The 15,748-nt window shown below is 38.2% G+C and overlaps 1 protein-coding gene across 2 annotated transcripts in view; it reads right to left on the bottom strand.

Annotated features, from left to right (window-relative positions):
* The window catches only part of INTS8 (integrator complex subunit 8), a 52,492-nt gene extending 37,723 nt beyond the window's left edge, over nt 1-14,769 (bottom strand). The window contains exons 1-10 of one of the 2 annotated variants that reach the window (XM_058564635.1): nt 14,539-14,769; nt 13,096-13,270; nt 11,074-11,214; nt 10,674-10,745; nt 9,917-9,968; nt 8,810-8,992; nt 5,695-5,802; nt 3,070-3,225; nt 943-1,043; nt 357-498 (exon numbers count right to left, since the gene is read on the bottom strand). In XM_058564635.1, coding sequence (XP_058420618.1) covers nt 357-498; nt 943-1,043; nt 3,070-3,225; nt 5,695-5,802; nt 8,810-8,992; nt 9,917-9,968; nt 10,674-10,745; nt 11,074-11,214; nt 13,096-13,270; nt 14,539-14,668 — 1,260 coding nt within the window. In that variant the 5' untranslated portion in view covers nt 14,669-14,769. The remainder of the gene's footprint in view (nt 1-356; nt 499-942; nt 1,044-3,069; nt 3,226-5,694; nt 5,803-8,809; nt 8,993-9,916; nt 9,969-10,673; nt 10,746-11,073; nt 11,215-13,095; nt 13,271-14,538) is intronic. The other variant, XM_058564636.1, reaches the window with a different exon arrangement.
* Between the last annotated feature and the right edge of the window lie 979 nt (nt 14,770-15,748).

Here is a 15,748-nt window from a genome sequence, read left to right as displayed (position 1 = left end):
TGGGAGTGTATAGTAAACAGGTGATTGAAGCTTTGAATGAGAATAAAAAATGATATGAGAAGATGAGTGAACCAAGGACAAAACTTTTGTAAACAAAAACATTAAAGGGCGAGTAAGAGAGGCGTCAATGAAGGACTAAGGAGAATCCAATAAAGGGTGTAGAAGAAACTCGGAGAACTAGAAAAGAGCTCTAGGAGAAGACAAGGTAGGAGAGCACAGTCCGTCAGCAGCATCAACTACCAGCCAGAGCAGTCAGTCAGACAAAGACAGATAAAGGGGGCTGGATTTGGCACCGAGGAGGTTACTGGGAAGCTTAAACTAAAATTATACATCAGAAGGGGAAAAAAACCTCTTACCTCAAGAAGAAAGTCTATTTTCTCCTTATTAGGTCTAAGAAATAGTTGGTTAAACTGAACACCAATTGTTCTACCTTCCAATATATCACGGACTGTGTTACAGGCACAGACTTTAAAACAGATTTCATCTAGAGCTTCATTTCTGTAGAATACAAAAGTAGATCCACCAATATTTTTTTTAAATAAAAGAAAGGTATATATTTCAAAACTAAACTCACAAGAATGAGCCATTTATTCTTGAGAGGTAAGATTTTAGGAAATTCAGGCACATTAGTAAATACCCAAGTCAAGGGAGAAAAAAGCAGAACAGAAAGGCTTTAAATTTATCAAGGGACAATTTAGCTACAGATTAGGTAATAGAATCGAATTCTGCTATGTAGAATTCCTTTTCTCCAGCACTTTTAAAATGGATTAGATGTACATTACACTGGCTCTTCTGGCTGTTAATTTCCCATATACTAACAAAAGTGAAAGTACTGTCACAGACTTACTAGGTCATTTGGAGATGTGTTTTTGATAAACCCAAAATGCACATTTGCTCTTTTACTCAAAACTCAAAAAGAAACTCTTCAATTTACTTACTTACCCCTGTTGAGCTTTCTGACAGAGCTCTCTCAGTACTGACTGTCGGAACTGGACAGGCAAACTGAAGGCTAAGTTATCTTCAACGAAAATCTTTATTACCTCCTATAAGACAGGCACGAAATCGAATCCATTTCAAAAATCACGGCAAAGTTTCTTTATTTTAAAAAAGTCTTTCCAAAGAAAATTAAAAAGTCTTTCTACAATGGAAAATACGAGCTGAAGAAAATCATTAAAATATCTTACTAGGAAAATCTTCTCTTTCTAAAATTTTAAAATTAGGGGTAAAAATAGCCCCGCCTTTCTTTAAACTGAAGATCATGGACCAAAAATGAGAGGAGAGGGAAGAATCAATCAATAAGAGGCAAGTCAGGTATGTTGTTAGAGAGAAATTTAAAAAATTTTTCTCATCCACTTTAAACACAGGTTAATACAACAAACTTTTTAAAACACGAAAACAATTTAAAATAATTCAGCTGGAAAAAACATACACTAAGAAACTATTCTAATAAATTTAAATGGTTTAAAACATATTATTTAGTGAATTATAGAAAATACACACAACATTATTACATACAGACTTTTTCTCAGCTTTCTCAAGCAAAGGAAGAGGAGAGAAACAAGGGGTGATAGCGTGGCGAGAAAGGGAAGAGGATTCCCAGAAACAGTCAAAGCTCATCAGCTGCTACCACAAAAGAACCGACCAAAGTGGTTTCAAAACTAAAGCACAACCACTGTTTCACCTCTAGAGCAAACATGAGCGATGCAGGGCTGCGCAGGGCAGGACGGCCACTTCCCAAATGAGAGACACACTTGTTAACAGCTGTTCTACAACTGCTTGGCCAGCACAAAACAAAAACTGCAGCGTTCAAATAAAGAGAATCCTATTCAAATAAAAGGCTCAATACGATTCCTAAGATACTCCTGCACACATAACTGAAGTGATAAATTTCAGAGTTGCAACGAAATCGCTATTTTCCTCTTCCTAGCTATCCATTATACACTACTTTCTAATTCACACATTTTGGCACTTTATTATATTCACAGTAACATGCGCCAACCTATGAGTAATATTTCTAAGGTCTTGTCTGCACAGGTCTTACCACTCCAGTAAGCTTCTTAAAGATTCTGTACCTTACCACAACTGATGCCCACCTTCCATAAGCCTGTACTGGGGATATGTAACTGAAAGATCTCTAGGCCTTAATAAATTCGTCTACACCTGTAATCCATCTTCAAGAAAGTTTAATTTTCCTCCCTAGGGCAGAGCAGAATTTGAAAAAATGACCAGACACAGGGAGAGGAAATACTATCCACTTTCTTTTTCTGTTTTCTGTGAAAAAAATAAACTCTAGTTGAGAAGAGTGAACTAAAAAGCTGGGCTAAAAGCCCATTTGGAGACACAATACTAAAGGTATACCATAGCTTTATTATGTCATGATTCCTATTTTGAATTAAATAACATGAAGGCACTGTTCACTTTCTACTGTGAAGGCTTTCCGATGAAGATTTTAAAAGTACAAATTCTAATTCCCAGGGATTTCAATTAAAAACTATATACCCAGAGGGGACAATAAAAATCTCAACAGATTCATTTCAGCCCTTTTCATGAGTAAAATTGAAATGATAACTAGGCTCACTTGCAAAGTGGGCTCTGTGACAGACCATCCAAGCCTACCGCTCTGCTCACTTTCTCCCTCAGTCTCAATATCTGTAGTGGCCAGTGAGGCCGGGCTAGAGGGCCACACTTTCAAATCAGACAGAAGACTTTTAGGCTCCATAAAAATAAAGGTTCTCTACTTGTAATTTTTAAAGTTAAAAGTTCTGCTTAGAGTTTCTTGCAGAATTTACTTAAAATGGACAAACTGTACCTTCAAGAAAGGATAATATCAATAACAATGAGTCAACATCTCTATAGTGCTTTGCCTTAGAGTTTATAAATTGTAACTTCTCACTTGATTCTCACAAGAAGCTTATGAAATGGGGTAATTACTACCAACATTTTATGAGCCAAGCTGACAGTCTGACTTGCTCCAAATCACACAACTAGTGGTGCAAGGATCTGATCTCAGTTCTGTCTGGCTTCCAAATCTTTTCAACTACACTACTGCATCCTCATCACACATCTTACCTGATAGTTGCCAGATCTCAAACAAATATGGACTTGACTATATGGAGTCAATTGTTGAGATGTACTATCAGAGGAAGGTACAAGAACATCACATGCTTGACAATAGCCAGCTAGCCGCTTCTCATCTATGGTACAATGAAGAGATAATGAACCTATCTGTAAAGTAAGAGGTATATATCATTATCCACCAACGCACTAGAAACAATAGTCTAGCACCCACTTATTGCATTTTAATAGTACAAGAAAACGCTAATGGAAAATTCAGGGCTGGGAGAACCATAAAAAATGAAAAGATAAAGGCTTAGAGCCGAGGTCAGTAAACTATTGCTCACGGGCCAAATCCAGCCTGTGGCCTGTTTTTGTACAGCGCTTGAGCTAAGAATGATTCTTACAGCTACAAAGCTAAAAAAACACAACAAATAAGAATATGCAACAGAAACTCTATATGGCCCACAAAGCCTAAAATACTATCTGGCCCTTTAGAAAAAAGTTTGCAGACTCCTGATTTAGGGTTTTCAGGACATTATACACAAGGCAGACATTATCACTCTAAGTAGGTGTAACAATTAAGACAGTGAGTAACAGGGGCTGGCCCCGTGGCTTAGCGGTTAAGTGCACGCGCTCCATTACTGGCAGCCTGGGTTCGGATCCAGGCGCACACCGACACACCGCTTGTCCAGCCATGCTGAGGCGGCATCCCACATACAGCAACTAGCAGGATATGCAACTACAACATGCAACTATCTACTGGGGCTTTGGGGAGAAAAAGGGGAAAAAAAAAGGAGGAGGATTGGCAATGGATGTTAGCTCAGGGCCGGTCTTCCTCACACACAAAAAAAGACATTGAGTAACAAAGAGTGAACACTGCTAAAAACAGGCTTAAGGGCCAGCCCTGGTGGCCTAGTGGTTAAGTTCGATATGCTCTGCTTTAGTGGCCTGGGTTTGGTTCCCAGGTGCAGATCTATACCACTTATCTATCAGTGGCCATGCTGTGACCGGCTCAGACACAAAATAGAGGAAGATTAGCAAGAGATTTTAGCTCAGGGCAAATCTTCCTCAGCAAAAAAATGCTTAAAATATTTAAAAATACATACACTTAGCAGAGATTTAAAGGGGGGAGAGCAAAGAAAACTCAACCTTCACTCAATTGGAAAGAATAGGAATGCTCTACCAAAACAGAAGAATTTTTTAAAAGACACATTTAAAAAATTAAAGTTTTAAATTACTAATACCTGAAATACCATAAAATTAGACATCTGATCAGCTCCCCAGGTAAAGTAAAATGGGGATTCCCAATGGGTTTAGAATAGATTTAAAGTAAATCTCTAGTGCATTTAATCAATTTGTCTGGTGAGGAAAGGAAAGATTGAAGTGGGAATTTTTCTAGGCGCCAGGTACACAAAAACCTAGTGATACTGAACCATAGAAAGAAAAATGCAAATGATAAATACACAAAAAAGTTTATCCTTACTAGGAATCAAGGAAATGCAAATTTTTTAAAGATACTATATTTCACCCATCAAATTAGCAACTTAAAAAAAAAAAACTCAGATGATTGGAGCACCCTGAGAGAAATGTACCTGGAAAGCAATTTGGTTTAGTATATCACAGCCTTTAAAAAATAACCATTGACATGGTAATTCTACTTGTAGGACTTTAACTTGAAAGTATCTAAAATTCAAACAAAAATTTATGCTTGGAGATACAAATACTGCAGCTTTATAATACATAAAAACAGTAAACAACCTAAATGCCCAAACATTAGGGATATGAAATCACAGAACATCTATATAATAGAATACATTCAAAATGTCTATTCAAAGATTTAAGAAAGATACAAGATAGTATATATAGTATGAGCTTAACTATATAAAAACATACAGAAAGAATAAAAACCGCAAGAAAATAAGCGAAAATGGCAAAAGGGGTTATTTCCAGGCAGTAGTATTATGGATTTTTAAAAATGTCTTCAGTACTTTTTTGGTTTTTTTTATTTTTATTTTTTTTGTGAAGAAGATCAGCCCTGAGCTAACATCCATGCCAATCCTCCTCTTTTTTTTTTTTTTTTTTTTGTGAGGAGATCAGCCCTGTGCTAACATCCGCCAATCCTCCTCTTTTTTTGCCGAGGAGGACGGCCCTGGGCTAACATCCGTGCCCATCCTCCTCCACTTTATACGGGACGCCGCCACAGCATGGCTTGCCAAAGCAGTGCGTCGGTGCGCGCCCGGGATCCGAACCAGCGAACCCCGGGCCGCCGCAGCAGAGCGCGCGCACCCAACCGCTTGCGCCACCGGGCCAGCCCCCCAATCCTCCTCTTTTTGCTGAGGAAGACTGGCCCTGGGCTAACATCTGTGCCCATCCTCCTCCACTTTATATGGGACGCCGCTGCAGCATGGCCTGACAAGCAGTGCATCAGTGCGTACCCAGGATCCGAAGCCGGGCCGCCAGCAGCGGAGCGCGCACTTAACCACTACGCCACAGCCAGACCTCTTCAGTACTTTTTTGAACTTCCCCAAGTTACTACAACAAACACTTATTGTTTTTTTTATCATGAGAAAAATTAAAGCCAAAAAATATACAAATGTTTTAAAGGACTGTTTATGGGCCTGTTATAACTGTACTTACCTCTGCAATTAGTTCTTTGGTTCTAAAAAATTTTTCTCTGGCATTTTCATAGACAGCCGAATTTGTAGAGCCTTGCTGGAAGTATGCTGCACCCAAATCATAACACACCTAAAATGGTAATGAATACCAATTTGCTTAGTAATTTTTCATCAACATTTTTAAGAGCTGACAAAATTAAAAATTACCTTTATCTCAGCAAAACACAGGTACACGTATAGGAAAAAAACATTGCAATAAGCATTGAAATAATGGATGTTCTTAGTCACAAGCAACAGAAACCACTCTGACTTATTTAAGCAGAAAATATTTACTGATAAGATTTCAGGTGGACTAGAGAATTATTGGGAAGGCCAAAGAATCAGGAGTGAAAAACAAAGAGGCATCACAGGCAAGCAGCCAGCACGACAGCCAAAACTGGTCTAGTGAGACACCACTGCAGCCATCTCAACACTGGACTCCACAGCTCGCATCACCTGCAGCCTCCAGCACTAGACACTGGGAGCAGCAGCTACCCTCTTGCCAGGGTTGCCCCAGGAAACTAGACTTCATTGTCACTGCTGCTGCTCTTCAGCATCACAATGGATTCTCTACCATTCTCACTTCACTGACTTACTAGCTCCTGATTCACAATCTAAACTAAATGTATCTGTCTGTCACACCTGTGTGACATGCTTGCCCTCAAGCAGGATAAAGCTGGATAACACTAGTATTAGGAGTTTCCTGTTGTATTATAGAAGCAGGCTTTGCCTCCCCCGAAGTCTCAGAAGGCAGGGAGTTCTTCTAACATAGAAGATGGGACCAGATACGTGGGGAGTGTCTCCAAAGCAGAGTGGGAGCAAATGTCTACTGTAGCAAAATATTGAGAAATTTGAATTACTGACTACAAAATTAGTACATTTCCAGTTGTCTTTTTCTAATAAAATTTATATATATTTCTAAGAACTTTCTTAAATTGATGCCTACATTCACCAAATGCAGAACTCAAAGACTCAGATTGTTTAGTTCAACTGGGCCATTTCACAGACAAGAATACTAAGGCCCAAAAAGCGACACATCTACTTAAAAGCATATAACCAAGTACTGGCAGAGACCAAGCTTGAACCCAGATCCCTAGGCTACTAATATCCTGTCAAGTTTATTCTACACATGGCTGACAGATCAATCTTCTTGATCTGACTTTCTTAAAAAGTCTTCAAGTTATTCCCCCAAGTAAGAGAAAGTTCAAATCCCTTGGCCTGATCTTCAAGGATCTCGGAAGCCGGACTAACCTCTCTCCAAACCTCTCTATTCTCCTCTATTTCTTTCACACCAGTCTCCTCAATTCCCCATCCATATCAGATCCTAGAAATCAACTCCTTCCACAGCCTTTATTTTCATTTACACCCAATCAACCTCAGCCAACAGATACTTATTCCTCCACCAAACTCCTAAGCTCTAATAGTCTCTGGTACTCACTATGCAACTACTCTTTACTGACATGCATTACAGATCAACAAATCAAAATTAATTCTTCTTAGCCTCTAGAATACTGCTTTGCACTATTTGGTCCACACTAAACATTTGGCTGATTTTCATTTTAGAAAGTCTCCTTCCACCTGGGGTAAAGGGGTGCTAAAGTTAAAAAAAAAAAGTATATATATATATATATAGAGAGAGAGAGAGAGAGATTTATACACATCACATGCACACACACACAAACATACACACACATACATTTATAGTTACATATAATTCCCCTTTCTAGGCAAAGAGAGAATACAAGATAGCAAAAAGATATTTTCCAGTATTACTATACTGACCGACTAGCCATGAAAACAAGTTTAATTTCTATAGTTAAGAGGTGGTCAATAGGTTAAAAAAAAAAAAAAAAAACCGATCATGAAGCTGCCCTGAAGGACAGTAATACTTTTGGTTTTACTGAGAAAAAATTCAAAGATTTTTTTGAGTCAGATAAATTTTAAGTAACATAAAGAATGCACTTTAAATATTAACATGCCAGGAAATGAGTATTACTACTAATTTGCCATTAAAAAACAGGAATTATGACTCAGCTATATAATTAAAGGAATATTTGATGAAGTTTACCTGGCTCATCTAGGTGTTTCATAAGAGCTGCGTTTTGTTCTTCAGGTTATATCATCCATATTGTGAAAACCAGAACTGTTACCAACAACTTTTAAACAGACTCTCAGCCATTATAAGACACGACAGTACCAGAAACCCTCCCATATACAAGTTTCATTGATGATTTAGAAACGTTACCAACTGTCAATGCCTCATTACTCCTACTGTAACCTCCATCTCATTAGGTCTTGAAAGAATGATTACCTTCAACTCTGGAGCCAGCTAACCTGAAAAGGCACCTCCCCACACCCTGTCACAGCTATTTCTCCCCCTTTCAGGAATGGTGACTAAAGAGGTCATGCCAACTCACAATGAAGCAAAGAGAATATACAACGTAAAAGGCGCTATCCTAGTGGCCCTTTTTCGGCAATCATCGAATACTTGAAAATTTCTGTTACACTCAAGGTTCTGTGCTAGAAAGGGAGGAAGATGCAAAATACATATTAAAATAGTAAGAAGAAGAAAAAAAAGACCTCAAAGAGTTTACAATCCAGCAGGGATAAAGAAGATATGAATACACAAAGTAATATCTAACAACAAACATCAACTAAAAGCTGTCAAAGGAACTAAGGCCCAGAGTTACAGACAGTAAGATCCCTGACAAACTAGTTATTTTCTCTAGGGGCCTACATTTTTCAAAGTCTTGCACAATGTTAATTCCTTTTTGATCTGATTAGATTTATAATGATCTGAATGAACTATAAATCAGTTACATACTCACTGCATTCTCAGTATTTAAACTCTGTCTCCTAAATACAACTGGGAAACTATTTCAGAGATGAGATCAAATGAAATTTCCCTTCCATTTTAGAAAAATTTAAAGTGAAGTTTCATAAAATTTACAAATTAAATACAATGCAAAGTTTTAAGCATCTTAAGTCAAAATCAAAGAGACAAAGGCAGAAATAAATTCTAATTAAAAATACTAGAATGATCTCATATAAGATTTTCCAAAAATTTGCCATGCATTGATTAAATATTGAAATAGTACCTGGCACTGCATCTCCTCAGTTTTGATTTTCAATCCAGCAGTAGAACTCTCAGTTTCTCCATTTACCATGCCTGGCTCCATGGCCAACAAATCGAGCGTTCTCATCGTGTGGACATAAAGATCCTTGTTTAATTTAAGGGCTGCTTCTAGTACCAAAATAGAATCAGAAGCTTGTTCTTTTAGCTACAAAAATTCAATAAACAAATTATTAACGTACAAAAATGGCAACAACGGACTATATTAACCAAAAGATATTTATAGGATACTTAATAGCTTAGTATACTAAGCTATTAAAAATTTTTTTTAACACAGCAGGAGTGCAATTAAATTTGTTGAAATAAAGTTATTTTAAATTTTAAAAAAATTCTAAGTTCCTATTAAAAATTAGAAAATATAAATTGGAAAAGATTGATATCCTTTTTTTCTACAGAAAAGCTAATGACAAAAAATGCTTTAAAGACTTGTACTGTTCCATTGATTTATTCAAGAAATGTTTATATGCTTCAACGTGCCAGCCATTTTAGTAGGCACTAGATAACAAAAATAAACTGATGCAGGTGTTCTGCCTCCATCTTCAAAATACTACAGCCTATTTGTTTTATATAGATACAGCTTGTTTCTTATCTTCCCGCTCCTCTCCAAGCCCCTGCACTTTACACAGTATCTTTGGTGCATTAAATAAAGAATTCAGAGAGCATTTTTAAATTACGGAAATTCCCACATTTCTACTTTTATATTAACTAGATCAATTCAAAAATAACTGCTGTATTTTTATGACTATAAAAGTAATTTTAAAATATAATACATGTTTATTGTAGAATTTTTACAAAATATAAAATATAAAGCTATCACCTATAAGAGTGATTTCTCGTATCTGCTGAAGTAACGTGAAATATTCGACAACAGAATTGGTAGTAAAGCACTCTCTCATTAACACTGAAAAGCTGTATAATTTCAAATATTACCAAACTATGTTCTAACAGTAAAAACCTAAATGTCATTTCATCTAGATCTTGCCAACTTTCAAACACCTAAGACTGAAGAAGCACCTAAGCACACTCTAAATTTGTCCCACAGATGTTAAAGTGTAGCTGAGGCAATACTCACCACTTTCAAAATATTTTCTGTTAGCTCTTTCTCCTGTTGCATCTGATTCATACTAAAAGAGAAATGATTGAAGAGTACCAAATGTTACTTGAAAGACTGAAAATTCAAAACTTAAGAGCATCATTCTTAAAAGTGAAAGTGAATTTAAATAAAAATGTTTGTAATGCTATTTCTAAAATCAATTACAATGATGCTCATTTATTTACCATTATTTTCTCATTTGCTTTGAATAAAAAAAAAAAAACACCCCAATTTAAAAGTAAAACTTACTGACAGGAAAAGCTCATCTATATCAATTTAGAAACTATGCTTTCCAGCTCCAAATTTGGGAAAGCTGCTAACTGGAATTTAAGAATTAGGTTTAAAACTCTATATATGATCAAACTTTTCTACTCTAATATTTACATATTCACCTATTTAAAATAATTTTCTCATGTACAAAACAAATATATCTTCTTCAAGTAAATGTAATTAAATGAAAAACTCTTAATACTTTAGAGCAGGTCAGCTAACACTGAAGCTGGAAGACACATTCACAAAGCGCTCCCCTTCTTTCTCACAGCTCTCTGCTCCAGACATCCTGAGCGCTACCTGACTCTCTCCCCCTTCTAACTCCTTCAAACCACCCCCAGGCAGCCCTGCTACCCTCCGATTTCTGCTCTTCTCCTTCTGTACCAGGGCTTATTAAACACTTGCAAAATTTTTTTAAAAGTCTGATGAAAAAAGTGCCAAGTAAGGGTCATATCTGCTGACTTACACACTTAACTGAGGAGGTCCAGGTTTTGCCTGTTTGACAGGAAAACTACTTTGAACAATAGTCCTAATTGCCCTGGAGAAAAGACAAGAAAAAGAAAATTGAATACATTATAAACATCGATTCAATTATTTTTTTCAAGTACTCCTTAGAAGATTTGTTTTTTAAACTATCTGAAGTTTTAATTGACATATAATAAAAGCTTTATAAATCATCCACATCTTTATTAGAATGCTTTTCATTTATGCAGTCATAAATTTGCTCCACCATCAGACTCACAGTTCCCCAAATCCTCTGAGAGACCTCTGGAGTATAAGGAGCCCTTAAAAGCACACCCCTGAGAGCCAGAGTGCAATTAAACAGAGGCTGCCCAACATGTTTTACGTGTATGAAAGAACTTAACCATCTATTGTAGAGAAGTATAGCCATGGCAGTGGTGGGAGGCAGAGTGGCCAGATCCATGTCTACATGCTTTGTCCCAGGAGGAACTTGACTGATGCACAGCAGTTCATTTAGTAGCATATTCAATACTGGAACAGACAAACTTAAAAGGAAGAAGCAAAAGGTACATGTCTGCATGTTAGCTGTATGAGAAGCACAAAATACACAACTCAGTATCTTCACTGAAAATAATTATGTTGTTAAAGGACTAAATCTACAGGGCCATTTTATTAATCTGTCTCAAAGTATATGAAAATATCAAATTTTAAAAGATTTTTAAAACTTTTATTATGAAAACAATTTAAACATATACAAAAGTAGACAGAATTATATAATGAACCCCCACGTGCCCACCATCTGGCTTCAACAATTATCAAATGATGCCCAATCTTGTTTCATCTCTACTCACTCACTTCCCTCCTTCCCGTATTATTGTAAAGCAAATTTCCAATATTAAATCATCTCTTCCATAAGTATTTCAGAATAGATCTCCCAACAATTAACTCTCAACATATTCACAGTATTAATTTCACATCTAAAAAATTTTCAATTGTTTATCATCATCAAATATCCAATCAGTGTTCAATTTTCCAACTGTATCATATACATCATACTTTCGTGTACACATTGCTATCTGTTCATATGCCTTTGGTCTATTAACAGATAGGTTCCCCCTCAGATTAAAGAATACATTTTTTTTTTAATTCTAATATTTAATGCTGGAGAACGGGTGGTGAAAAAAGTGTTTAAATATTACTAGTGAGAGCATAAACTAGTACAACTCTTGGAATGCAATCTGGCAATATGTACCATGTGCCTCACAAATGTTTCTAACACCTAACCCACCAATTCAATAATCTATACTAAGGATATAACTACAAATTCAAATAAAATTTAAGGAGAAAGATAATTAAGATTTATAAAAGTGAAAAACTACAAACTAAATGATTGTCAATGGAGAAACAGTTAATAAATAATCCATACGATGGAATTATCTCCAAAAAATAAAATGGGGAAATGTTTATGATATTCTATTATATGAAAAGAAAAATCAAAACAGTATAAAGGAATCACAACTTTGTTTAAAAATATAGGGAAAAAACAAAAATTACACAAAAATGTTAACAATACTTCTCTCCCAGGGCTGGCCCGGTGGCTCAAGCGGTTAAGTTCTCGAGATCAGCTGCGGCGGCGTGGGGTTTGCCAGTTCGGATCCCGGGCGCGCACCGAAGCACCGCTTGTCAAGCCATGCTGTGGCAGCATCCCATATAAAGTGGAGGAAGATGGGCATGGATGTTAGCCCAGGGCCAGTCTTCCTCAGCAAAAAAAAAAAAAAAAAGAGGAGGATTGGCAGATGTTAGCTCAGGGCCGATCTTCCTCACAAAGAAAAAAAAATACTTCTCTCCCCTCCCCTATTATTTCCCATTTTCTAAATTTTTCCAAATTTTCTATAAAGTATTTCTTTTTAAATTGTGAGGGGAAGGAGATGAAACAAATCATTTTCTAAGCATAGCCTTGAAAGCATTTATTTGTAAACAAATAAACACTGATTCTAATAAGATATTTTACTAGTTTGGGAGATAGTGACTGATTTATGACCAGTAAAACTAACTGAATTATTCAATAGCAAATCATCTATAATATTACAGAACATCCATCATTAACTTTTTTCATTTTCTTCAGATATGTAAAAGTAAAGCGAAACATTTAAAATCGTTTTAAGTGTGAATTTTCTCTACTTACCACATGAAAAAAAACACACTGCCTCATTATTGATAACATCAAGTTTACACTTTAAGAGGTGATTTAAATTCACCTAATATGCAAATACTTTCTCATACCTTTTTAAAAATACTTGCATATTTTACCAATACACAGAAAAATAATCTTCATTTTAAAAACAGATATCATAAGAGCATATACAGAAATGAACCAAGATATCTAAACAGTACTTCAAAATAAATTTCATTTACATCTTACATACCTTTTCTCTAATATGTCTAAGTCCCACTTCAAATGTGCAGCAACTTTAAGAGCAAGCAGTTTTAAAATACGATTTCTCTTGTTATCAGGTGGAGGTTGAACTTGGTTTTGTTCATTAACTGAAGGTTTGGAAGCTTGTTCCAAAAACTGAACTATAAGTTGAACCGGTGCAGGATCTAGGATTTAAAAGAAAATAAATCCTTAAGATTTAAGTTTTAATTATGAAGATGCAAAAGAATTCATTGTATTGGTTTTTGGCCACAAAAGGAATCCAAACAGCCCTGCAGTTATAATGACTGAGGAATACGATTTATAAGAAGTGTGCTTGGGATTAAAGCGGAAGATCAGGAAGGGTGCTAAGGCGGAAGGGATAAGAGAGTCGTGCAGAAGAAAGCACTTTACAGGGAAGAACACAACGGTTACAGATTCCCACTTGAGCCAATTACCAATGTCAATTAGAGAAAACAAATCCAGCCTTTAAGATTACTATTTTAACACTTAATCAGTGGGACCTGCATCAAGTTACCTCTCTGCACCTGTTTCTGTCAATGCAAACTAGAGGATGCCACCACCTACCTCACAGGACTATTATAAAGACAATTACATGAAATAACAGGCAAAGCATTAAGCACAGTGCCTGGCACCCAGGGAGCACTCAACAAATGTTTGTCAAAAGCAACGAATTACAAAAAATAATACAGGTAGTAAACCGCCCAGGTAAAGTACACTAAGTCCTCGCACAGCAGTCTCCTTCAGTTAAGGCCAGTCTATTAGACTGAACAAGCCACACTTGGATTCGAACTTGCTCAGCAAAATGCATTCTACTCAAACAACTTACCTTTTCAGGCCAGTATCTCTTTCCAGAAATGCCTGGAGTTCTTCCTCCTTCCCTAATAGCATTCATTAATAATCATTATACAATAACCATCTTGCAACTGTACAGCACTTCCTCCTTTCAAAGATTTTCTCATCTTAATTTACGGCCCAACTTTGGGGTACATAATTAAGAGTCAGTAAAATCCCCTCGCTGAGGAACAAAACTGTTAAACAAGAATCTAAGCTATAACTAATCAGCGTCAGGATCAGCACCAGAAGAGCGGATTTCTCCCTAATCGCCCAAATTGGTCACAGCCCGGGATTCTATAGAGGATTCGACCCAGCTTCCCCAACCCAAGTAATCCCAAGACCGCCTCGCAGGTGCTAAAACCCCAAACGGTACGGGGGCGGGGGGAGATGCGCCTTTGTTCTGAGCTTTTCTTTGGCCCCGCACGACCATGCCCCCACACTGGATGTTTAATGCAGGGGAGGGGCCCGGCCAGCGCTCGGCTCCGGGGCGCGCTCCCGGGCCGCAGCTTCGTGGCTGAGAAGGCTCCGGGTCGAGGGAGCCCGGCGGGCACCCCCGGCGCCGCGTCCCGCTCCCCCGGGCGGCAGGCGTCGCGCTTACCTGGGCAGGGCTTGCGCAGATGTTTCTCCAACAGCGACTCCTCCAGCAGGAACTCGAACCAGCAGGTCTGCGGCGGGGTGCAGGGACGGCTGGAGGTGGCCGCCTCCCGGTCCGCCGCCTCCGCGCTCATCCTGCCCCCGCCGCCGCTACCCCCAGGGACGCCTCCTGGCTCCAACCTGACACTCGGACGCGGGCCCCAGGCTTCTGATCCGCGGAAAAAGCGGAAGCGAGGCGGAGCGAGGCGGAGGTCGGCACCTCCCGGAAACCCACACAACCCAAAATGGCGGCGCGGCCTAGCCGGAGCGGGGGCTCCTGGATCCGCCTCGGTGCGCCGCCGCCGCGCCTCCGGGCCAATCGTTGTTCGAGTTGGAGAGAAAGGGCGGGACCAATCCCAAGACCACGCCCCCTCCCGGTTGTCAGGAGAGACGGCCGGGGGAAGCTGGGTCGCGGATGGGCTTTGCACTTCCCTGGGCGATTCTCAGCTAGAAAATGAAACAGCCTCATCTACGGTTGCAGTGGGCCTCGATGACTTCGTAAAAGACGGTGAAACTATAGGTTCCAACTGTGACCGAGGAAAACTTTGTCTTCGGTGCTTTCAATTTCCCCGTTTCCATTTCTGAGATTTCCTCCAGCTGGGTCCTCTCCGCGGATGCGCCCCGCTATCTTGGGCACCACGTGCCCGGCCCGTTTCCTTCACGGATGACAGCCTTTCTGCTACTTCTCAGGACTAGTTCTCAATATTTAGCGCCTAATTAATCCTCTAGATATTCCTGCCAGAGGTATTGTTAACCCCATTTTACATTCACCTCCATTCTGTAATGTTCTTGTGTTTCTTGATTAACAATGTAAATTGAAAAAAAGTCTATTCATGGATCGTGCACACCATCTGTAATCAAGAGCGTAAACTCTAGGTGAAGCTACTCTGAACCTTAGTTTTATCATTTGTAAGATAATAGTAATGCCTAATCTTAGGGTTGATAAGAGAATTAAAGGCAGAGCTTGAAATAATACAGGTAAATGAGATAATACAAATAAGCTTTTAAAACAGAGTCTGACACCTAGAAACATCTATAAATGTCAGCTAATCTCATATAGTGCTCTTCGATTTGCAAATTATTTTCATATACCTGATTCTAATTTTCTCCTATAAACAACCTTGTTCTACACCTTTTAACCAATGAAGAAACTAAGATTCCGGAGTCCTCATTTG

The sequence above is a fragment of the Diceros bicornis genome, chromosome 21 (assembly GCF_020826845.1).
Source record: "Diceros bicornis minor isolate mBicDic1 chromosome 21, mDicBic1.mat.cur, whole genome shotgun sequence".
NCBI classification, from domain to species: Eukaryota; Metazoa; Chordata; class Mammalia; order Perissodactyla; family Rhinocerotidae; genus Diceros; species Diceros bicornis.
The sequence above is the reverse complement of the archived record's forward strand: the minus strand, read 5'-3'. Positions and strand labels throughout refer to the sequence as shown.